Source organism: Oncorhynchus mykiss, chromosome 32 (assembly GCF_013265735.2).
Source record: "Oncorhynchus mykiss isolate Arlee chromosome 32, USDA_OmykA_1.1, whole genome shotgun sequence".
Taxonomy (NCBI): domain Eukaryota; kingdom Metazoa; phylum Chordata; class Actinopteri; order Salmoniformes; family Salmonidae; genus Oncorhynchus; species Oncorhynchus mykiss.
In genome coordinates, this window is record NC_050572.1 from 16,376,443 (window position 1) to 16,402,533 (window position 26,091).

The following is a 26,091-nucleotide window of genomic DNA, read 5'->3' on the forward strand; positions in this document are numbered from 1 at the left end:
ATGAAAGTTATCAGCAGGTATAACCTGAATATGCACAAAGATGTAAAATATTGTCTTCCTACAACACTGAGATGACAGGAAGCTCTTATTGAGTAAAGAGATGCCAATGTGCAACAGCCCCTTACTCCAACTTAGCATCGGCATTCAGCGCTGTGCAAATACAATGTGTTGTGTGAAACCATTATCTCATTATTGACCTCAAATAGATTTTTTTTTCGCCCACAAAGGCCCCTTTCAGAGAGCAGGCGGGTCAATGAGGCGAAGGACTAGACATACAATAACCCCCCCACCTCCCACCACTACCAATAAACGTTATTGCCTGCCTTGGGTGGTATTCACAATGTGTTAAGGCTCAATGGGTTTGTTGGGGTGAATAGATTGAGGTTAAGAAGGTAGTTATGGTAGATAACAGGATAGAATATAGATAGAATATATATATATATTTTTATTGAACCTTTATTTAACTAGGCAAGTCGATTAAGAACAAATTCTTATTTACAATGACGGCCTACACCGGCCAAACCCAGACGATGATGGGCCAATTGTGCGCCGCCCTATGGGACTCCCAATCATTGCCGGATGGGATACAGCCTGGATTCGAACCAGGGACTGTAGTGCCTTAGACCGCTGCGCCACTCGGGAGCCATATTAGAGGGATCATCAACTAGACTCAGCCGCGGGACAATTTTTTCTTGAGGGGATGTTCAGGGGGCCGGAACATGATAATTGGTAGACTGCAAATTGACCGCAAGAAACCCAAACAGATAATATTTGACTTAAAACATAATAATTTCAAACTTTGATTACATTTGTATACGACCACATCTCTCTATTATGCGTGGGAATACTTGGAAACAGATTTCCAAAATTAAAATCACTTGGAGCTGATTTCCTGGTGTTTTTATAGTATTGTGTCCAGTATTATGTCCAACAAAAAAAAAATTATATTAAAAATATAGTTTTCGATTTTTTTGCTCGGCCCCCGGCCTGCCAGTTGGGGAACCCTGGTTATACGATGTACAAGGACATTTCTATTCTTCCTCTTATATGTTTTTAATGTCCTCAGGGATTGCAGGGTTTCAGTGTGTTGCAGCTCTGGATGTGAATATAGTGTATGACCACCTCTAAACCAGTAATATATGTTGAAGATGAAAGTTGAAAGTGTCTCAGTGCATATATGATTAAAAAAATCATTTTAATCCATAGAGACGTGAAGGAGAAGCTCGTCGGATGTTGATCTCTTCTCGGCAAATAGTGCGTCCCAAATGGCAGCTTATTTCCTATATAGTGCACTACTTTTGACAAGGGCCCATAGTGTGCTGGTAAAAGTAGTGCACTATAAAGGGAATAGGGTGGACTGCACTGTGGACTTACCGTGTGAGCTGCAGCTGAGAGGGGGGTTCTCTGTACAGGAGTTCTGCGGTGGCTGCGGTTGTCCCACAGGACTATCTGGCCAGAGTAGGTCCCCCCCACCACCAGGTTAGGATGGAACCTAGCAAAGCCCACTGACACCACGGGAGACTGGAGAACAGAGGGAGAGATAAAGGGTAGGAGAGAAGAAAAGGGGATAGAGGGAGAGATAAAGGGTAGGAGAGAAGAAAATGGGATAGAGGGAGAGATAAAGGGTAGGAGAGAAGAAAAGGGGATAGAGGGAGAGAGAAAGAAGTGATGGAAGACAGATGGGCAGAAAGAAAGAGAACAATTGAAAAAGAGAGAGGAGTTAGAGTAAGAAAGATATATAGAGAGAGCGAGAGAGAAAGAGAGAGAGAACAAGAGCGAGCGAGAGATGTTAAGAGAGAGAGATTGAGAGAGAGAGAGCGAGCGATGTAAGAGAGAGAGTGAGAGAGAGCGAGAGAGAAAGAGAGTGAGAGAGGGTACGAGAGAGAAAGCAAGAGAGGAGGAGAGAGAGAGCGCAAGAGAGAGAGAGTGAGAGAGGGTACGAGAGAGAAAGAGAGAGAGAAATAGAGAGAGAAAGAGAGAGTGAGAGAGAGAGAAAGAGAGAGAGTGCCAGACAGAGTGAGCGAGGGTAAGAGAGAGAGTGAGAGAGAGTGAGAGATAAAGAGAGAGAGAGAGCGAGAGAGAGACAGAGAGAGAGAGAGAGGGGGGGGGGGGGGGAGTACAACAGCGTTATTTTGAGTAAGGAGGGAAAGAGATAGGGAGGGTGAGAGAGAAGTGGGGTAGCGAGGGAGTGGGGGTAGGAGAGAGGGAGAAAAAGATGATGAGTTGACTGTACAGGGTCTGCTGAGGAGAGGAGAGGGGTGACGTGGGGGTAACGACAGAGACAATGTGGAGGATTGTGGCCCCAGACAATTTATATTACCGCATCAAACCCTGCAGGAGCCAGCAGAGCGCCAAGTGTAACCTCCATCATGACAAGCGTGGCGCTCTCTGGCGCTTTGTTTATTGAGTTCTGTTTCCTCTTCACTGAGCATCACATATGGCTTCTTCCACGGTCTCAGCGTGCAGATTGCAAAGTAGCCTCTGCTATCAAATCAAATAAAATTGTATTGGTCACGTACACATATTTAGCAGATGTTATTGTGGGTGTAGCGAAATGCTTGTGTTCCTAGCTCCAACAGTGCAGTAGTATCTAACAATTCACAACAATACACACAAATCTAAAAGTAAAAGAATGGAATTAAGAAATATAGAAATATTAGATAGAGCAATGTCGGCATGGCAATGACTAAAATACAGTAGAATAGAATACAGTGTATACACATGAGATGAGTAAAGCAGGATGTAAACATCATTAAAGTGACTAGTGTTCCATTTTTAAAGTGACCAGTGATTCCAAGTCTATATACATGGGGCAGCAGCCTCTAAGGGGCAGGGTTGAGTAACCCGGTGGTAGCCGGCTAGTGATGGCTATTTAACAGTCTGATGGCCTTAGAAGTTGTTTTTCAGTTTCTATGTACCAGCTTTGATGCATCTGTACTGACCTCGCCTTCTGGATGATAGCGGGGTGAACAGGCCGTGTCTCGGGTGATTGTTGTCCTTGATGATCTTTTTGGCCTTCCTGTGACATTGGGTGCTGTTGGTGTTCTGGAGGGCAGGCAGTGTGCTCCCGATGATGCGTTGTGCAGACCGCACCACCTTCTGGAGAGCCCCGAGGTTGCGGGCGGTGCAGTTGCCGTACCAGGTGGTGATACAGTCCGACAGGATGCTCTCAATTGTGCATCTGTAGAAGTTTATAAGGGTCTTAGGGGCCAAGACTAATTTCTTCAGCCTCCTGAGGTTGAAGAGGCGCTGTTGCGCCTTCTTCACCACACTGTCTGTGTGGGTGGACCATTTCAGATTGTCAGTGATGTGTACGTCGGAGGAACTTGAAGCTTTCCACCTTCTCCACTGTGGAGAAGGCTTCTCCTCTGCTGTTTCCTGAAGTCCACGATCATCTCTTTCATTTTGTTGACGTTGAGGGAGAGGTTATTTTCCTGGAACCACTCTACCAGGGTCCTCACCTTCTCCCTGTAGGCTGCTTGTCATTGTTGGTAATCAGGCCTACTACTGTTGTGTCGTCTGCACTTGATGATGAACTTGATGATGAAGTTGGAGGCGTGCCTGGTCACGCAGTCATGGTTGAACAGGGAGTACAGAAGAGGGCTCAGAACGCACCCTTGTGGGACCCCTGTGTTGAATCAGTGAAATGGAGATGTTGTTTCCCACCTTCACCACCTGGGGGGGCGGCCCGTCAGGAAGCCCAGGACCCTGTTGCACAGGGCGAGGTTCAGACCAAGGGTCCCGAGCTTAATGATGAGCTTGGAGGGTTCTATGGTGTTGAAGGCTGACCTATAGTCAATTAACAGCATTCTTACATAGGTATTCCTCTTGTCCAGATGTGTTAGGGCAGTGTGCAGTGTGATGGCGATTGCATCGTTTGTGGATCTATTGGGGAGGTAAGTAAATTGAAGTGGATCTCAGGTGTCAGGTAAGGTAGAGGTGATATGATCCATGACTAGTCTCTCAAAGCACTTCATGATGACAGAAGTGAGTGCTACAGGGCGATAGTCATTGAGTCCAGTTACCTTTGCTTTCTCGGGTACAGGAACAATGGTGGACATCTTGAAGCAAGTGGCGACAGCCGACTGGGGTAGGGAGAGATTGAATATGTCCGTAAACATTCCAGCCAGATGGTCTGTGCATGCTCTGAGGACATGGCTTGGGATGTCGTCTGGGCCGGCAGCCTTGCGAGGTTTAACACGCTTAAATGTCTTACTCACGTCGGCCACAGTCCTTGGGAGCGGGCCGCGTCGGTGGCACTGTGTTATCCTCAAAGCGGGTGAAGGAGTATTGTCCGGGAGCAAGACGTCTGCCTTTCCTCTGCATGCATACTCTCGATCTAAGTCCCAAATGGAACCCTATTCCCTCGGCCCTGATCAAATGAAGTGCACTGTAGCCATTTCCTGCAGTCTAATTACCTAGTGGACTCATACGTGGAATGTTATTCATATTTTTCATAATTTCATAATTATGAAACAATATATATTTTTTTAAATCTGATGTTTGTATTTCAAACAGTTTTGTTATATTTCAGTCTTCTGTGTATATAAAGTGTAATATTGGGAAGCAAACTTACAGACGGAATACATTTCAACTCTATTTCTGACATGTTACAGGTGTCTTCTTTTTTTAAGACCATAACCATGTGTGTAAGGTGTATACTTTTCTTTCATATGTCTATGAAGAAACGCTCTGTTTGACCCTGATTTAACCCACTGCATTAGAAGGATAAAGGGAATAGGATGCCATTTGGGTTTGTAACCCTTCTCCTTTCCTATAACCAGTGGTATACTACAACCAGTGAAATCTACAGCCAGTGGAATTCTACAGCCAGTGGAATACTATAACCAGTGGTATACTACAACCAGTGGAATACTATAACCAGTGGTATCCTATAACCAGTGGTATACTACAACCAGTGGTATACTACAACCAGTGGTATATTATAACCAGTGGAATACTATAACCAGTGGTATACTATAACCAGTGGAATACTACAACCAGTGGTATACTATAACCAGTGGTATACTACAACCAGTGCAATACTATAACCAGTGGTATACTACAACCAGTGGAATACTATAACCAGTGGTATACTACAACCAGTGGTATACTACAACCAGTGGTATACTATAACCAGTGGTATACTACAACCAGTGGAATACTATAACCAGTGGTATACTATAACCAGTGGTATACTATAACCAGTGGAATACTATAACCAGTGGTATACTATAACCAGTGGTATACTACAACCAGTGGTATACTATAACCAGTGGTATACTACAACCAGTGGAATACTATAACCAGTGGTATACTATAACCAGTGGAATACTATAACCAGTGGTATACTATAACCAGTGGTATACTACAACCAGTGGTATACTACAACCAGTGGAATACTGTACCCAGTGGTATACTACAACCAGTGGCATACTACAACCAGTGGTATACTATAACCAGTTGTATACTATAACCAGTGGTATACTATAACCAGTGGTATACTACAACCAGTGGTATACTATAACCAGTGGTATACTACAACCAGTGGTATATTATAACCAGTGGAATACTATAACCAGTGGTATACTATAACCAGTGGAATACTACAACCAGTGGTATACTACAACCAGTGGTATACTACAACCAGTGGAATACTATAACCAGTGGTATACTATAACCAGTGGTATACTACAACCAGTGGAATACTATAACCAGTGGTATACTATAACCAGTGGTATACTACAACCAGTGGTATACTACAACCAGTGGTATACTACAAACAGTGGAATACTATAACCAGTGGTATACTATAACCAGTGGTATACTATAACCAGTGGTATACTACAACCAGTGGTATACTATAACCAGTGGTATACTATAACCAGTGGTATACTACAACCAGTGGTATACTACAACCAGTGGTATACTATAACCAGTGGTATACTACAACCAGTGGAATACTATAACCAGTGGTATACTACAACCAGTGGAATACTATAACCAGTGGAATACTATAACCAGTGGTATACTACAACCAGTGGTATACTACAACCAGTGGAATACTGTACCCAGTGGTATACTACAACCAGTGGTATACTACAACCAGTGGCATACTACAACCAGTGGTATACTATAACCAGTTGTATACTATAACCAGTGGTATACTACAACCAGTGGTATACTACAACCAGTGGAATACTGTACCCAGTGGTATACTACAACCAGTGGTATACTACAACCAGTGGCATACTACAACCAGTGGTATACTATAACCAGTTGTATACTACAACCAGTGGTATACTACAGCCAGTGGAATACTATAACCAGTGGTATACTACAACCAGTGGTATACTATAACCAGTGGTATCCTATAACCAGTGGTATACTACAACCAGTGGTATACTACAACCAGTGGTATATTATAACCAGTGGAATACTATAACCAGTGGTATACTACAACCAGTAGAATACTATAACCAGTGGAATACTATAACCAGTGGAATACTATAACCAGTGGTATACTATAACCAGTGGAATACTACAACCAGTGGTATACTACAACCAGTGGAATATTATAACCAGTGGAATACTATAACCAGTGGTATACTATAACCAGTGGTATACTACAACCAGTGGAATACTATAACCAGTGGAATACTATAACCAGTGGTATACTATAACCAGTGGTATACTACAACCAGTGGAATACTATAACCAGTGGTATACTATAACCAGTGGTATACTACAACCAGTGGTATACTATAACCAGTGGTATCCTATAACCAGTGGTATACTACAACCAGTGGTATACTACAACCAGTGGTATATTATAACCAGTGGAATACTATAACCAGTGGTATACTACAACCAGTGGTATACTACAACCAGTGGAATACTATAACCAGTGGTATACTACAACCAGTGGAATATTATAACCAGTGGTATACTACAACCAGTGGTATACTACAACCAGTGGAATACTACAACCAGTGGTATACTACAACCAGTGGAATATTATAACCAGTGGAATACTATAACCAGTGGTATACTATAACCAGTGGTATACTACAACCAGTGGAATACTATAACCAGTGGAATACTATAACCAGTGGTATACTATAACCAGTGGTATACTACAACCAGTGGAATGCTATAACCAGTGGTATACTATAACCAGTGGTATACTACAACCAGTGGTATACTACAACCAGGGGTATACTATAACCAGTGGTATACTACAACCAGTGGAATACTATAACCAGTGGTATACTATAACCAGTGGTATACTATAACCAGTGGAATACTATAACCAGTGGTATACTATAACCAGTGGTATACTACAACCAGTGGTATACTACAACCAGTGGTATACTATAACCAGTGGTATACTATAACCAGTGGTATACTACAACCAGTGGTATACTACAACCAGTGGTATACTATAACCAGTGGTATACTACAACCAGTGGAATACTATAACCAGTGGTATACTATAACCAGTGGTATACTATAACCAGTGGTATACTACAACCAGTGGTATACTATAACCAGTGGTATACTACAACCAGTGGTATACTACAACCAGTGGTATACTATAACCAGTGGTATACTATAACCAGTGGTATACTACAACCAGTGGTATACTATAACCAGTTGTATACTATAACCAGTGGTATACTACAACCAGTGGTGTACTTTTCTGAGTAGGGCCCTGAGTTTACTGACCAGAATGTGACCTAGGCTCTAGTCATAACAATGTCTTCTGGTCATCAAATCAACTCTGTGTCCTGAGTACAGAACTGCCTTTTCAGAACAGATACAATTTAACCCGTAGTATCTACTGTACCTACCACTGCATAAACATAAACCACTCTCTCTGTGTTGACCAAATTTTCTCTTGAACCAGAACTGAACCATACACGGTCCACTGGCAGTACTTTTCCCAGTTTACACATTGAGGAGAGCCCATTTGATCTGGTTAAAGTGAAATAGGGATACAGAGTGGTGGGATTGTTTTCTTCTCTCTTTAAAATCTACTGTTTTATGAGTGAGTAAAACAAAGAGAAGAGAGATTCTCTCCGTCTGTCTCTCGCTCTCTGTCTCTGTCTCTCCCCCACCACAACATGTGCAGCCGCCAAGTCCTGCACCTCGAGTTCATTTTAAAGAGGACTGGAAAACAAACCAAAGCAAAAGAAAACACGCTTCTCTTTCTTTTCTTACTTTCTTTCTTACTCTCCTTCTTTCTCTCCTTCTTCCAGAACGGCTACAGAAGAGTCTCAGATGTGAAGTGTTTTTCCAAACCGAGACTCAAAATAAACTGAGCTTTAGGGGTAAAAATAAAGTATTGTGTTGGCCATCAGAAACCATCCCTGAGAAGTTTATTTACCCATGGGGAACAGCAAGGGAATCTGGATTAAGGTTCAAATCCATTAACACACATTGTTTGATGCTGACCGAGAGTCTAAATATTCTGGGTTTATTTTAAATATTTAGATTTGAATGAGTTACCACCGGGTGACTGAGTTTGAATGTAAATGTGGGTAGCGCTATGCAATGATATATAAATGTATAGCCTAAATATGAAATAATACATAAACGACACATAGTCCATACAAAGACATACTGTACAAATATATGCTACACAGACACAGTGTATTATAAAGTCAGATTCAATAGACTTTAACTTGTTGAAGGCCACAGAGACACCAGTAAAAAAACACAAACAATTGATCAATGTCTTAATAAGATATAATGGTTTTCTTGTTCACCAGCCTAGGACAGCCTAGAAGCGTGGTACACAAGGCTAAATATAATGCTAATTATCTCACTCAACACTTATTTATCCCTCCCTCACTCACATACAAGCACACTTGTTTGAGTGAGATTTTTCTTCATCCATCTAAACTAAGTCGGTCTCCTCGCTTCTCTTTTGGCATTAAAGGGGCACTCCGCGATTGTTGCATACATTTTCTTTTACTTATAAATGAATGACATATAGGTTTGTTGTTGTTTGAATCCCAGATTGCCCCTTTAATATAGCCCTCACATGTTCCTAAATGCTAACTTCGCTAAGCTAGGCCCCCGACCCTTAAGCCCCATCTCTGATGTACAGTAGTTGTACATCAGGCAGCCATTTCAATCAGCACATCAGAGGCCCCGGGCCTGATCTTTGACCCTGCGGCTGTCTGTGGTTGGGCCACGCTCCTCAGACAGGGCTGCTTCATTACAGGGATAATGATAATGAACGCCCGGCACAGCCCGGTGGGGTCCCCACAACAAGAGGATCATCACTCCTCTACTCCCCTACCAAGACATTCATCAGAAGGCTAATGAAGGAGTGTAACCCAAAATAACCCCAAAGGAGAGGAGTACTTAGCCACAGAGCACACCGCCAGCCTTATTAAAAGCACCTGTTAAAATGGCACCGTACTGTACCGTCTTGCAATCCCTGACCCAACTTTGCCATTTTGTGATTATTTTGGTGCTTATCCGCTGTCATCTCCTATGATAGACAAGAACTGTTGAACATCAAATAGGCAGTTACAAACCTCAATTCCGGCTTCAAATTCGAAATCGACTCATCGGTCTAGGCTCTTTGTGTAATTCCAACAAAATGTTTGGGCTACCGAATAGGAAACGCAGGCGAAAAAGAGGGAGAAGAGGGGGAAGGAACCCTGGCGAGATTAAGGAGAAGGGAAAACCGGCCACCACTTCCCTCCATTCTATTGGCCAATGTACAGTCTCTTGATAATAAGATAGATGATCTCCAATCGCGGATTTGCGAACAAGATCCCCCTCATGGCTATCCAACTCAATGAATTCTCCATTCACCGAGCAGACAGGACATTGGATTCAGGGAAATCGAGAGGGGGAGAGGTTTGCCTCTTCATCAATAACAAATGGAGGGGAGTGGGTCAGTCGAACGCTTCAAGATCCTCAGTGGCCAAATCACTAGGGGCCTGAAATGGTCCACACACATGCAAACAGTTGTGAAGGAGGTTGAAAAGATGTATCATGGGCCCTCAAATCCTCAAAAAGTTCTACAGCTGCCCCACAGACAGCATCTTGACTGGCTGCATCACTACTTGGTATGGCAACTGCACTCGATCGCATGGGGCCCGCTACATGGGGGTGGTGCCAACAGCCCAGTACATCACAGGGGCCGAGCTCCCTGCCATCCAGGACCTCTATACCAGGCAGTGTGAAAGGAAGACCTGGAAAATTGTTAAAGACTCAGCACGGCAAGCAGTACTGGACACCAACAGGCTCCTGAACAGCTTCTATCCCCAAGCCATAAGACTGCTAACAAAACGTCCACACGGACTATCTGAGTTGAGCATTGTATTTTATTCTCTATGCACATTCTACACACACACTAACTCACTCACACTGACACTCCAACACACACACACACACACACACACACACACACACACACACACACACACACACACACACACACACACACACACACACACACACACACACACACACACACACACACACACATCCATACTGACTCTATACATGCACACACACTCACATATAATCATCATACACTGAGTGTAAAAATTATTAAGAGCATCTACTCTTTCCATGAAATACACTGACCAGGTAAAAGCTATGAACCCTTATTAATGTCACTTGTTAAATCCACTTCAATCAGTGTATACAAAGGGGAGGAGACAGGTTAAAGAAAGATTTTTAAGCCTCGAGACAATTGAGACATGGATTGTGTATGTGTGCCATTCAAAGAGAGAATGGGCAAGACAAAAGATTAAAGTTCCTTTGAACGAAGTATGGTAGTACAGTAGGTGCCAGACTGCAACGCTGATGGATTTTTCATGCAGTTTCCCATGTGTATCAAGAATGGTCCTCCACCCAAAGGACATCCAGCCAACTTGAAACAACTGTGGGAAGCATTGGAGGCAACATTGGCCAGCATCACTGTGGAATGCTTTCCACACCTTGTAGTCCCTGGCCTGACGAATTGAGGCTGTTCTGAGGGCAAAAGGGGGTGCAACTCAATATTAGGAAGGTGATCTTCATGTTTTGTACACTCAGTGTATCTGCTGCTGCTACTCTGTTCATCATATTTCCTGATGCCTAGTCACCTTAACCCCACATCTAACCCTGCCACTCCAGCATCCCGGCACATTGTAAATATAGTATTGGCACTGATCCTGGAACTGACTCTGTATATAGCTACGGAACCTGGAACTGACCCTGTATATAGCTACTGACCCTGGAACTGACCCTGTATATAGCTACGGAACCTGGAACTGATCCTGTATATAGCTACTGACCCTGGAACTGACCCTGTATATAGCTACTGACCCTGTCTATAGCTACTGACCCTGGAACTGACCCTGTATATAGCTACTGATCCTAGAACTGACCCTGTATATAGCTACTGATCCTGGAACTGACCCTGTATATAGCTACTGACCCTGGAACTGACCCTGTATATAGCTACTGACCCTGGAACTGACACTGTATATAGCTACTGACCCTGTATATAGCTACTGACCCTGGAACTGACCCTGTATATAGCTACTGACCCTGGAACTGACCCTGTATATAGCTACTGACCCTGTATATAGCTACTGACCCTGGAACTGACCCTGTATATAGCTACTGATCCTAGAACTGACCCTGTATATAGCTACTGACCCTGTATATAGCTACTGACCCTGTCTATAGCTACTGACCCTGGAACTGACCCTGTATATAGCTACTGATCCTAGAACTGACCCTGTATATAGCTACTGATCCTGGAACTGACCCTGTATATAGCTACTGACCCTGGAACTGACCCTGTATATAGCTACTGACCCTGGAACTGACACTGTATATAGCTACTGACCCTGTATATAGCTACTGACCCTGGAACTGACCCTGTATATAGCTACTGACCCTGTATATAGCTACTGACCCTAGAACTGACCCTGTATATAGCTACTGATCCTAGAACTGACCCTGCATATAGCTACTGACCCTGTATATAGCTACTGATCCTAGAACTGACCTTGCATATAGCTACTGACCCTGTATATAGCTACTGACCCTGGAACTGACCCTGTATATAGCTACTGATCCTAGAACTGACCCTGTATATAGCTACTGATCCAAGAACTGACCCTGTATATAGCTACTGATCCAAGAACTGACGCTGTATATAGCTACTGACCCTGTATATAGCTACTGATCCTAGAACTGACCCTGTATATAGCTACTGATCCTGGAACTGACCTGTATATAACTACTGACCCTGGAACTGACCCTGTATATAGCTACTGATCCTGGAACTGACCCTGTATATAGCTACTGACCCTGGAACTGACCCTGTATATAGCTACGGAACCTGGAACTGATCCTGTATATAGCTACTGACCCTGGAACTGACCCTGTATATAGCTACTGACCCTGGAACTGACCCTGTATATAGCTACTGACCCTGGAACTGACCCTGTATATAGCTACTGACCCTGGAACTGACCCTGTATATATATATCTTACTCACTTTCTCGTGTTCTTCTTATTACTATTTCTTGTGTGTTTTTGTTCTCCTTGACTTTTTCATGTATTTTTTATAGTACTATAGTACTACTGCATTGTTGGGAAAGAGCAAGCGAGAAAGGCATTTTCAATGTACAGTACTAGTGCTTGTGAGAGTAAAAACTGTAAACTTGAAACCTAAGTTGCATACTGTATATAAGTGTCTTCATTTGATCAAACTTTCCCTCAGGAAAGGGATGTAAGTTATACGATAGATTGTTATAAAGAGACTTAAGAGAAATGAATTTATTTACCGCAAATTATTCCCACATGACTTTGAAGAATCATGGTGAAATAGGAGAAACATGACTAAGACAAGCACGTTCATTTCTCCTAGAATGAGGTTGAGGTATACTACCAGGACTCTTCAAACATCCATCTCTCTGAGTAATAACCATGATAAATACTAACTTTAATCTTCTATCTCATTACCAGAAGTCATCAATTATTCCGTTCTATAAACGTCTGGAAGATCCCCTGCTCGCAATATGACATGATGTAACGTTAGTCTCCCTGCCAGAGTTATCATTACTAATAAATCACTAAGCTTAATAGTAACGACAGAAAAAAAGGATTAAAAAAAGACTGGATATTGACTCCATATGTTCGGCAGACTTCTGACCCTATCAGGCGCTTCATCTAAAGTGGAGAAATCCTTTAACTAAACTAAGAATTCACAGTCTTTTAAAGTTTAAACCGCACCTTATTTCCCCACTATCCTTGTCTGTAGGCCTACTGAATCAGCTACCGACATTAGCTCTGTTTATAACCCTATAGTGCAGTTTGCGACGTCTGCCAGAAATTAACTGGGCGCTACACAAGAAGCCTTATTCAGTTGTCATATATCAACAAGTACGGTCGTGAATTACACTGACAGACTGTATATCGTCAGCTACTGAAGATGACTTCAATTTGTCCCCATAAAACTATTTAGGACTTCTTCCCGTAAGGAATTGGTTGATACATTAAAGTATTTCCCCATTCAGATGTCATGTTGTGTTATTAACAGATAAGTTAATATGAGGCAGAGGTTGCGTCCCCCAAATGGCACCCTACTCCCTACATAGTGCACTACTTTTGACCAGAGCTCTATGTGCATTGGTCAAAAGTAGTGCACGATATAGGGAATAGGTTGCCACTTTGGATTCAGCCAATGATATTAGAGAAGCTGATTCAATCTTTGTTTACACAACTACTGTGACACACATCTAACTGGAAGCATCTGTCTGTCAGCGGAATCCACCTGTTACTACCCAAATCAATATGTACAAACATTTGACTATAGGAAAGTAGTTACTGTATGTTTACATGTAACTGAAAAAATACTGAAATGTGGGTTTGATTAGTTTGAGCCCTAAGATCTAAATCCAATGAGCACCTTTGCAACAAAGTGGATATTCAAGTAAATATAGGCCTTTGCAGCACCTGCGTAAAGCTTCCTATATCAAAACCATCTCGCACACTTCTCTGTGTAAAGTCTGTATTATGAACATATCTCAATAATATACTTTTTCTTTACCAACTCCGACATTCAGTTCCAAAGTGAAGTAGCTCTGAGACCTTTTCTCCTTTTTCTCAAGGTATGTTCAGGTCCTGTAAAGTCATCTATCGGTGGCCCATAACCAAACAGACGTTTAAACTGACAGCTTCACTGAAAAACACCAGTGAAAGTCATTTTTCTGCAACAAAACTTAATTGAAACGGATAAGTTAATATGAGGCAGAGGTTGTGTCGAGGGCCCATCACCTACAGAGCAAAAGCATTGGGGTTTTCCTTCCCCAAGGCAATGTTTTAAAATCATCTCAAGAAGTGAAATGCTTGTGACAGAGCCTGTTATATTAACAGGAAGGGTTCTATACAGAATAATACTCAGGCTAACCCATGATAAGATATGGCACGAAGAGAGGGATTATGGAAGAGAGGAACGAACACTCCCTGCTTGGTTGCCTCCCTCTTTCTCGGGTAAAAAATGCTCCTGGAGTTTGGGTTGGGATGGGAGGGAGGAAGAGGAGAGGGGGTGGATGACTTAGTAACAAGACAGTATATTCTCATCTCCTCCTCTCGCTGCACCACCACAGTCATCTGGTTTTCAGCAGGGCTTTATGAGGACCAGATGGACTGAACCCTCTTCCCTTGGCATCCCTCGCTCTCTCTTTTTTACGACACCCCACAGATTTTGTCACTCTGTGGTCTCTGGCACAGCCGGTGGAATAGCATATCTCTGTTTCATCAGATAAAGAAAATGAGGCTTTGTGAATACAAGCAGCCTTTCTCTCCTTCTCTCGGCCCCTCTCTCTTTCTTTCCTTTCCATCTCTCTCTTTCATCCTCTTCTTCTTCTCTCTTTTCAGTGAGAGTGACCTTAATCATATTGCCATAGGAGAAGTGCCGTAAATTGATACCAAAATATAAAAAATATAAAAAATAAAGATGATTAAAGTGAGAATTCCTATTGAATTGATAAAGTATGATTAGAAAAAAACGGCTTTGACACAATGATAGAGTGCTAAGTATTAAAATGTTAATCTACCTAGCGTTGCCATATTCCTCTACCCATCAGAATCTGAACAGCAAAGAATTCAGGGAACAAGACCACTGCACCATAATGGAGGTAGAATCTCTAGCTAGCTGTTGAAAGAATGTGTTATTATACAAGTCTATTATAAAACCCCCACAGACACAGGGTCTTTGACCTTCCTCTCACAAAGCTAACAGTGGCTTTTATAGGATTTCTCCAGTAAGCTTTATGAGCAAATGCAACTTCATCCGCCACTATAATTTGGAGTGGGAATCTCTCCAGAAACCCTATGAATACCTCTTCTCTCCCCCCTCTCCTCCCTCTTTCCCTCCTCCCTCTTTCTCTCTCTCTTTCCCTCTCCTTCCCCTCTCTCTCTCCCTCCTCTCTCCCTCTCCCCCCCACCCCTCTCTCTTTCTCTCTCTCCCCCGCTCCCCCGCCCCCCCCCCCCCCCCCCCCTTTCCCTCTAAACCAGGCCTGCTTTCCCAACCCTCTGGCACGGGGATCAGGTCACAGAGAGCCATGGTGTGTAAAATAAACTGAGAGATATTAATAAAAATATGGCTGAGTGGGATGGGAGCTGACAGTGCCAGCGGGGGTGCAGGCGGTTGAGGGGTGCGAGTGAGGTTTTTGGGGCGTATCAATGATGTGGCGTGACCCATCCCACTTGAGCGGGTTGTGTGATGTTACTTGAGCACACAGGGTTTGGGCCAATGACGGGTCCACCGGCAGGGCTGTGAGAAGAGGACAGAATGCCTACCTCCCCAGTATCATTCACATCAACCCCCTCACAATGTAGCCCCAGTGTCCCCCCAAACCTCACTAATAACCCCTCCTCCCCCATATAATTCAGTCTTAGTCCCCACCCCATCTACAAACTAACACACAACCCACTGGGCAGCAAAGTATGTGAGCAGAGCGGAGCGGTCAGAAATCCTCCATTCATTAAAATCACAATTGAACCAACACCCATCTATTGTTGTGACTACCTGGACCTACCAGTTGGTTATGAAGTATTGGAGCCAAACCATATGTTTGAATGAAAAGTACTTTAATAAACAACATGAAAAGGTGAATGTAAGAAGCGCTCATCATTTCAAATTGTCACGTTCTGACCTTTATTTCCTTTGTTTTGTCGTTATTTAGTATGGTCAGGGCAGTCTATGTTTGTTTTTCTATGATTTTGGGATTTCTATGTTTCGGCCTAGTATGGTTCTCAATCAGAGGCAGGTGTCGTTAGTTGTCTCTGTTTGAGAATCATACTTAGGTAGCCTGGGTGTCACTGTTTGTTTGTGGGTGATTGTTTCCGTGTCTGTGTTTGTGTTTGTCGCCACACGGTACTGTTTCGGTTTGTTCACGTTGATTGTTTTTATATTCATAGTGTTCAGTTTATGTTTTTAAATAAACAACCATGGACACTTACCACGCCGCATCTTGGTCCGATCCTTGCTACACCTCCTCCTTACACAAATAGTCTACATGTCGTATTAAACAGCATATAAACACTCTAATAGGTCAGGAGCCAGACAGGGAGCCTAAGAATCAATGAAAATGAATTATTTAGGCTATATTATTTCAATTATTTTAAGGCTATAGCCTACAAAGAAATACTTTGTGAAGCATTTGCAAGTGCGACACACTAGGCTGGCAGGGACATTAAGTGCTCAGCACTTCATTATATTAAATCATTATATAATCCACAATTTGCACATACAGGCTGTGACGTACATTAAATTAATTAAATAAAATACAAATGAAAGGAAAAATGGTTTATTAGGCTTAGTCTACAGTGCCTTGGAAATCATTTTTAGAAACATGAATTTGGTCAGGGTCTGTGGCTTCAGGTTGATGCAATGGTGCCTGGAAAGCAGGCCAGAAGTGGAGAATACCCTCTCAGCGCTTGCGGAGCCAATGGGGATGCTAAATACCCTTCGGGCCACTCTTGCCAGGCTAGGTAGGGATGCATATAAAAGAATTGTAGGTAGGCCTAAAAGATTTGAGGTAAAATAACCCTATCAAATGGAAAGCTCCTTGACAGAGGTAATATTCCAGGCCCATTGGGCCAAAATCAATGATGGCCTATTGTATAAATAATAAATAAATAATAAAATGACAATGAACTAAATCTGATTTGACACACTTAGCTAGTTTCCCACCTCATTCCTTTCTGTTAGCATGTGCATGTAGTAAGTACACCGTCATGCTTTCAGGATATGTCTTTTCAGATATTTTAGTTGTGGACATTACATCACCACACTCCTTCTCTTGGTTTTGGTCCTGATCAAGTCACCTTGATTTTGCACCTGTGTGTTTTATCACTTTCTTCATGAAAAGATTTTGTGAACTCCATAACAGTAGCTAAAGCAAGGGCTATAGCAGTACACAAGTAGCCAACAGATGCATATGAGGACGGGGCGCGCCCTGAGCTGATGAAGTGAGTGCTTCTGGAGCACTACTGGAGTGAAATTGGAGGGGGCAAGAAGGCAGATGCTCCAACCTTTAGGAAACTCGCTCCACGTTCCAGTCAAATTGGGCACGCTCCACTCCTCGCCCCGCTCCAGCTCCGCTCCACTTACAGACTCTGCTGGGCACACACTGGTTGAAAGTAATGGCAAGTTTATTATTAATACAATGAATTTGGCATCGTATTCATAGAGCTAATGGTAACTACTTCTAAACTTCCAAAAATCCAATCCACCATGGACAAATTATAATGACCATTTCAACGTCTAGTTTTTCATGCGAATTTAACGTGAAATCAACCTCAAAAATTCACCATGCCCTTAGATTTAGGTAAAAAAATTACATTCCAATCAGTTGATAACTTTTTGCAAATCCATTCAGTTTTCCACGTCGATTCAACATAATCAAATTATTACTATTATTTTTTAATTGCATGGAGACAATGTTTATTCAACCAGATTTTGCCCAGTGGGGATGGTGTCCTTTGGGAAAATCAGATGTCAATGTAGCCTACATAAACTCAACCTCACATACTGTACAGACTGCGAAAGAAAAGTTTGAGGAGTTCCTTTCAACTCTTGAATGTTATTTAGGTAGTCTACACAAATGAATATGGAAGCTGATAGATGTCTAAATGTGTTGACATGATAGCTCAACTGAATCAAACACAGCTTGTTTAAAAAAAAAAAAGCTAAACATAAAGTAGAGGTACTGTAGGCATCTGAATGGTAGACTCCTTCTCAATGAAGTGCATTACCCCTCGTACAGCAGTAGGAGTCACTGTTCAGGCAGAAATCGTTGGACTATGGCTTGACATTTTATTTCAATATACCACCATATTTAGGCTGATGGCATGACGTTGAAACAATGACGATGATTCAAACACACCATTTCACTCTCTGAAAGATGAAATTGAACATAATTTCAACCACCGAATACAGTGCATTCGGAAAGTATTCAGACCCCTTGACTTTTTCCACATTTTGTTACGTTACAGCCTTATTCTAAAATGGATTAAATAATTTTTGCTTGATCAATCTACACATAATACCCCATAAAAACAGGTTTTTAGAAATGTTGCCCAAGGAGAGCCCTGGCAGAGCCCTAACAGAGCCCTGGAAGAGCCCAAACAGAGCCATTGCAGGGCCCTAGCAGAGCCCTAACAGAGCCCGGGTAGAGCCCTGGCAGAGCCCTAACAGAGCCCTGGCAGAGCCCTAACAAAGCCCTAGCAGAGCCCTAACAGAAACCTAGCAGAGCCCTGGCAGAGCCCTAGCAGAGCCCTAACAGAACCCTAGCAGAGCCCTAACAGAGCCACAACAGAGCCCTTGCAGAGCCCTAACAGAGCCCTGGCAGAGCCCTAGCAGAGCCCTAACAGAAACCTAGCAGAGCCCTAGCAGAACCCTAACAGAGCCACAACAGAGCCCTTGCAAAGCCCTAACAGAGCCCTGGCAGAGCCCTAGCAGAGCCATAACAGAGCCCTGGCAGGGCCCTAACAGAGCCCTAGCAGAGCCATAACAGAGCCCTGGCAGGGCCCTAACAGAGCCCTGGCAGAGCCCTAGCAGAGCCATAACAGAGCCCTAGCAGAGCCCTAACAGAGCCCTGGCAGAGCCCTAGCAGAGCCATAACAGAGCCCTGGCAGAGCCCTAACAGAGCCCTAACATACCTAAGCGTGTGTGATTGAAGAGAGGCCGACAGAGGATGAGTGTATGCGAGAGAGAAGAGAGAGAAGAGAGAGAAAAGAAAGGGGGCCTGTGGTTTTGGGGGTTAAACGGCTGAACATGCTCGCACATTAAGATCCATCTGATCCACGGATAACTAGAAAGGAGCACCTCTGTTTGTAATAGATCCTGGAGCGAAAAACAATCTCTCTTCTCCCCTGATCACTTCTGCCTCCTTTCATCCCTCTCCAGCTAGAAAAGCGAGGGAGGCCCATGCCAAGCGATTGGAGATTGACTCCTTTCCGTATTTTATTTATTTATTTCTCTCATGAAAGGGCATGGCACAGCCGCCCCTGGACACACTCATACTGACTGACACAAGAAAGCCTGGGAGGTGCCTGGGAGGTGCCTGGGAGGTGCCATTTAGGTTTTCATTTCTGTCCCCCCCCCCCCCCCTATCATTTCATCCACCACACATCTTCCCAGCAGCACCACTCAGTCACCCAAATAGACCCCTCTCATGGGAGAAGCGGTGTGTGGTGTGTGTGTGTGCGTGCCTTTGTGCATGTGAGTGTATGTGTGTGGTGTGTGTGCGTGTGTGCATGTGAGTGTGTATCAGATAATTACTGTATCATCAGTTCTTATCTATATGACATTCAGGGTGAGGAACCAATTGTTAAGTTGTAAAAGGTTGAACTGTAATGACATTAACTTTATGTATGGTTGGACATTTCTATGCTTCTCACACAGCTTCCAATGCCAAATGTCTCCTGTTTTATCACAGTGACAATATACACACATCATTATGTTATAGTAACCCAGCTTCCAGACTACAATATGGACATCATTATGTTATAGTAACCCAGCTTCCAGACTACAATATGGGCATCATTATGTTATAGTAACCCAGGTTCCAGACTACAATATGGACATCATTATGTTATAGTAACCCAGGTTCCAGACTACAATATGGGCATCATTATGTTATAGTAACCCAGCTTCCAGACTACAATATGGACAGAAACCACTTGTAAAGACAAACTGACAGTAATCCTTGTAGCTGTAACTGTAATATCTACACCAGACTACATACTGTAACACTGTAATATCTACACCAGACTACATACTGTAACACTGTAATATCTACACCAGACTACATGCTGTAACACTGTAATATCTACACCAGACTGACTACATACTGTAACACTGTAATATCTACACCAGACTACATGCTGTAACACTGTAATATCTACACCAGACTACATACTGTAACACTGTAATATCTACACCAGACTACATACTGTAACACTGTAATATCTACACCAGACTGACTACATACTGTAACACTGTAATATCTACACCAGACTACATACTGTAACACTGTAATATCTACACCAGACTGACTACATACTGTAACACTGTAATATCTACACCAGACTACATACTGTAACACTGTAATATCTACACCAGACTGACTACATACTGTAACACTGTAATATCTACACCAGACTACATACTGTAACACTGTAATATCTACACCAGACTACATACTGTAACACTGTAATATCTACACCAGACTGACTACATACTGTAACACTGTAATATCTACACCAGACTACATACTGTAACACTGTAATATCTACACCAGACTACATACTGTAACACTGTAATATCTACACCAGACTGACTACATACTGTAACACTGTAATATCTACACCAGACTACATACTGTAACACTGTAATATCTACACCAGACTACATGCTGTAACACTGTAATATCTACACCAGACTAAATACTGTAACACTGTAATATCTACACCAGACTACATACTGTAACACTGTAATATCTACACCAGACTACATACTGTAACACTGTAATATCTACACCAGACTACATACTGTAACACTGTAATATCTACACCAGACTACATGATGTAACACTGTAATATCTACACCAGACTACATGCTGTAACACTGTAATATCTACACCAGACTACATATTGTAACACTGTAATATCTACACCAGACTGACTACATACTGTAACACTGTAATATCTACACCAGACTACATACTGTAACACTGTAATATCTACACCAGACTACATACTGTAACACTGTAATATCTACACTAGACTACATACTGTAACACTGTAATATCTACACCAGACTACATGCTGTAACACTGTAATATCTACACCAGACGACATACTGTAACACTGTAATATCTACACCAGACTACATACTGTAACACTGTAATATCTACACCAGACTACATACTGTAACACTGTAATATCTACACCAGACTACATACTGTAACACTGTAATATCTACACCAGACTACATACTGTAACACTGTAATATCTACACCAGACTACATACTGTAACACTGTAATATCTACACCAGACTACATACCGTAACACTGTAATATCTACACCAGACTACATACTGTAACACTGTAATATCTACACCAGACGACATACTGTAACACTGTAATATCTACACCAGACTACATACTGTAACACTGTAATATCTACACCAGACTACATACTGTAACACTGTAATATCTACACCAGACTACATACTGTAACACTGTAATATCTACACCAGACTACATGCACTTCAGAACATACATTAATAATAGTAGCCAAATAAAGCTGGTGGATAATGGTGTTGTTTAAAATCTATTATTGCATCTATTATCTATTCAAATCAATTAAGGCCTCTACTAAATTGCATATATTGGTCTGCAGTGTGGGAGTGGGTGGCTGTACATGTGTGTATGGCTTTGCATGAGTGTGTGTGTGTGTGTGTTTGTGTGACTCTGTGTGTGAGCCTGTGACTCTGTGTGTATGTCTATAACTCAGTGTATGTGTGTGTGACTATTTCAATGTACTCTTTGTATATAAGTTTATACTGTGCGTGTATGTGTGTTTATGAGGTAGACTCTGGGCGTAGGAAACAGAGTCAAGCAGCACATGTGATTGGAAGATCCACGTGGGTGGGCTAACACATGTGGCCTCCTGAATTAGGAAGTGGTAGGCCACATCTTTTTATTACGCAGAAGTTTTTATAATCTCTCTCTCTCTCTCTCTCTCTCGCTCTCTTTCACTCTCTCTCTCTCTCTCTCTCTCTCTCTCTCTCTCTCTCTCTCTCGTGGAGAGTCCCTCTAAATCTCCTCCCCAGCCCTCAGTTGCCTCCCAGGGTCCCCATCACTCCCTCACAAACACGGACACACAAGGACACACACAGACACACACAGACACACACGGATTTGCACGTGAATACACACACATACGTGCAAACATACACACACGTTTGTTTTACCATCCTTGAGGGGACCAAACAATCGATTCCTATTTAAAATCCCTTTTTCCATAACCCCAACCCCTAACCCCAACTCCTAACCCTAATCTTAACCTTAAACCTTATTGTAATCCTAAACCAAACCCCTAAACTTAAAAAAGCCTTTTTCCTTGATGGGAGCGGTGAAATGTCCCCACTTGTCAGACTTGTTCTTGTTTTACTATCCTTGTGAGGACTTCTGGTTACCACATGGATTGTAAAACCAAAAGCACACACACAACGTCACAACCAACCAGAGGCATTTTCTCTGCGAGCGAGCAGAACATGTTCCGTAATATCATGTTCTGCCCAAGTAGGCCAAACCCCAGGAACCCCTGAGGAACTCACTGCTTTAATTAAATATCACTTTACTCCTCATTTTTCATCTCTGGTGTCATCATTGTTGAAGCGGTGGAGTGATGCGTTCCATAGACATTACCTACTAGTCTAAGGTAGCATCCCAAATTGCACCCTATCATTCCCTACATACTGCACTACTTTTGACCAGATCCCTATGGGCCCTGGTCAAAGTAGTGCACTATTTAATGAAAAGGGTGCCTTTTGGGATGCAGCCTTAGAATATTGTATCTCTACCCACATCCACTTGTATCAGGCTGCCAATTAAAACATTAATCAACTGTAGGGAAATAGAGTCACTTTTTTTGTTAAAAGAACATATGCTATGAATGTTTTTTTATTTTGGCTCTGTTGAGACAGTGCCCGACACACAATAATAAATCAGGGAGCTGTTGGTAAATTAAAGTACTGTAATATAGACATATAAGTCACATAAATGCAATATCGGTATAACACATTGGGAACAGTTAAATGTTATATAGATCAAAAACCGTATTTATAAAGCATCCCAGAGAAGGAGCGCTGATCTAGGATCAGGTCCCCTCTCTTCATTGAATTATGATCTAAAAGGCTAAACTGATTGTAGATCAGCACTCTGAGATACTTTGTAAATACGGTCCAACTGATCTGATAGAGGTGTACCTGGGACTGATTTTACCTGGCAGTGGAAGACATACTCAGGTGTGTTCTTGTTAAACTTCATGTTCCAGACCAGAGCTACACCGTCAGGCTCGTGAGGAGCATCCTCGTTGTTGTTGTAGGACGCCACCAACAGCTCTGGATACTGGGGAGGAAGAGGAGGGGGAGGTGAGAGGACAAGATCAAATAAAATGGAGAGATCGAGAAGAGGAAGGAAAGAAAGAGGAAACAGGAATGAGAGGGAAAATTGAAGGATAAAAGAGGATCAGGGGAGGAGGAAGAGGATGGAGAGGAGGGAGAGGAGGATGAGGAGGATGGAGAGTACAGTGATGACACATACACTCACAAACATGCACTCCTTCCCTCCCAAAACACACACACACACACAACAGTGTGGGTAAAGTTGCACCCAGTTTTGCTTTCCCCCCACTAATTGTTAAGGTTAGCATTGCGGGAGGGGAAGCTGGTCCTAGATCTGTACCTAAGGGGAATCTTCACCCTGGTCCTTACCTGAGGGGACCAGTCCAGACAGGTAATGACTCGATGTTTGGACCAGTGCTCGTCATAGAATAGCCTACTGAGGGCCAGACTGGATCCGCCTTGTAAGTCCCTGTGGCCAATAGAAACAGGGGTCAGAGATCACTGGGTGATGTCATTGTATGTGAGGTCAAATGGGGGTTCTGAGAGGACGATGACATCATGAGGAGGGAATGTGTTTGAAGAACAAAGAGGTCAAGTCCTGATTGACACCAAAGGCATTACTCCATGAGGCCATTATCAGCTCCATACACATGATTACACAAACCATGGTCCCTCTACAGACATCACAACAGACACACACACACACACACACACACACACACACACAAATTCCAATTTCGCACCCCTCCTTGTCATCCAGGTCTCGTCCACTGTAGTCAAAGAATATGTCTGAGTCCTGGGCCAGGGCTCTCTCCATCACTCTGATGCTGCAGTCAAAGAAACTGAGGAACTCCTCTGATTTGAGGATCTGCTGCTTCTCTTCCTCTGTCAGCTCCCTGCAGGGGTAGCCTGAAACACATACATGCACGCAGGCACAGGCACGCAGGCACAGGCACGTACGAACGCAGGCACACACACACACACACGGATGCATGCGCACAAACACGCACAAGCACACACACACACACACACACACACACACACACACACACACACACACACAGGGATAAGTCAAAATAGGTAAACAACAATGTGCAGGGATTCACCACCCAGACACAGCTCTATGGGGTGGCCTGAGACACACCACCCAGACACAGCTCTCTGGGGTGGCCTGAGACACACCACCCAGACACAGCTCTCTGGGGTGCCCTGAGACACACCACACAGACACAGCTCTATGGGGTGGCCTGAGACACAAACAAACATCCACATCCACACACACGTAGAAATACAAATATAGACGCGTCATTTTAAACACCCACCCATTCCCAAACTACTACCCTGCACTGGCACTAAATACAGACAGTGTATACCCAAATAAACATGATTCAAACTCCACACACACTAAGACAACAGTCTGGATGCACATATATTCTGTTTATAAGTTTACTGCACCATACAGCAATAACAATAGTTCTATCTAGATCTCATCCAGGACAGAGTAAAGCATCGGATACAATAAACCTCCTCATGCATCATTGTCTGCAAAGTAGCATACGACCAGCTGCAAAGTAGTACATGACCAGCTGCAAAGTGATACATGACTAGCTGCAAAGTAGTACATGACCAGCTGCAAAGTAGTACATGACCAGCTGCAAAGTGATACATGACTAGCTGCAAAGTAGTACATGACCAGCTGCAAAGTAGTACATGACCAGCTGCAAAGTGATACATGACTAGCTGCAAAGTAGTACATGACCAGCTGTTAAGTAGTACATGACCAGCTGCAAAGTAGTACATGACCAGCTGTGAAGTAGTACACGACCAGCTGCAAAGTAGTACATGACCAGCTGCAAAGTAGTACATGACCAGCTGCAAAGTAGTACTTGACCAGCTGTAAAGTAGTACATGACCAGCTGCAAAGTAGTACATGACCAGCTGCAAAGTAGTACTTGACCAGCTGTAAAGTAGTACATGACCAGCTGTAAAGTAGTGCATGACCAGCTGCAAAGTAGTACATGACCAGCTGTAAAGTAGTACATGACCAGCTGTAAAGTAGTACATGACCTGCTGTAAAGTAGTACAGCTGTAAAGTAGTGCATGACCAGCTGCAACGTGGTACATGACCAGCTACAAAGTGGTACACGACCAGCTGCAAATTAGTACATGACCAGCTGGAAAGTAGTGCATGACCAGCTGCAAAGTAGTACACGACCAGCTGTAAAGTGGTACATGACCAGCTGCAAAGTAGTACATGACCAGCTGTAAAGTGGTACATGACCAGCTGCAAAGTAGTACATGACCAGCTGCAAATTAGTACATGACCAGCTGGAAAGTAGTACACGACCAGCTGTAAAGTGGTACATGACCAGCTGCAAAGTAGTACATGACCAGCTGCAAATTAGTACATGACCAG

General features: G+C 43.0%; 1 protein-coding gene across 10 annotated transcripts in view; it reads right to left on the bottom strand.

The window, feature by feature from the left end:
- The window catches only part of LOC110488015 (cytoplasmic dynein 1 intermediate chain 1), a 111,631-nt gene that overhangs the window by 24,788 nt on the left and 60,752 nt on the right, over positions 1 to 26,091 (bottom strand). For all 10 annotated transcript variants that reach the window (XM_036970943.1, XM_036970939.1, XM_036970941.1 and 7 more), the window contains 4 exons: positions 24,419 to 24,584; positions 24,045 to 24,144; positions 23,554 to 23,679; positions 1,375 to 1,521 (listed from right to left, as the gene is read on the bottom strand). In XM_036970943.1, the coding sequence (XP_036826838.1) occupies positions 1,375 to 1,521; positions 23,554 to 23,679; positions 24,045 to 24,144; positions 24,419 to 24,584 (539 nt within the window). The remainder of the gene's footprint in view (positions 1 to 1,374; positions 1,522 to 23,553; positions 23,680 to 24,044; positions 24,145 to 24,418; positions 24,585 to 26,091) is intronic.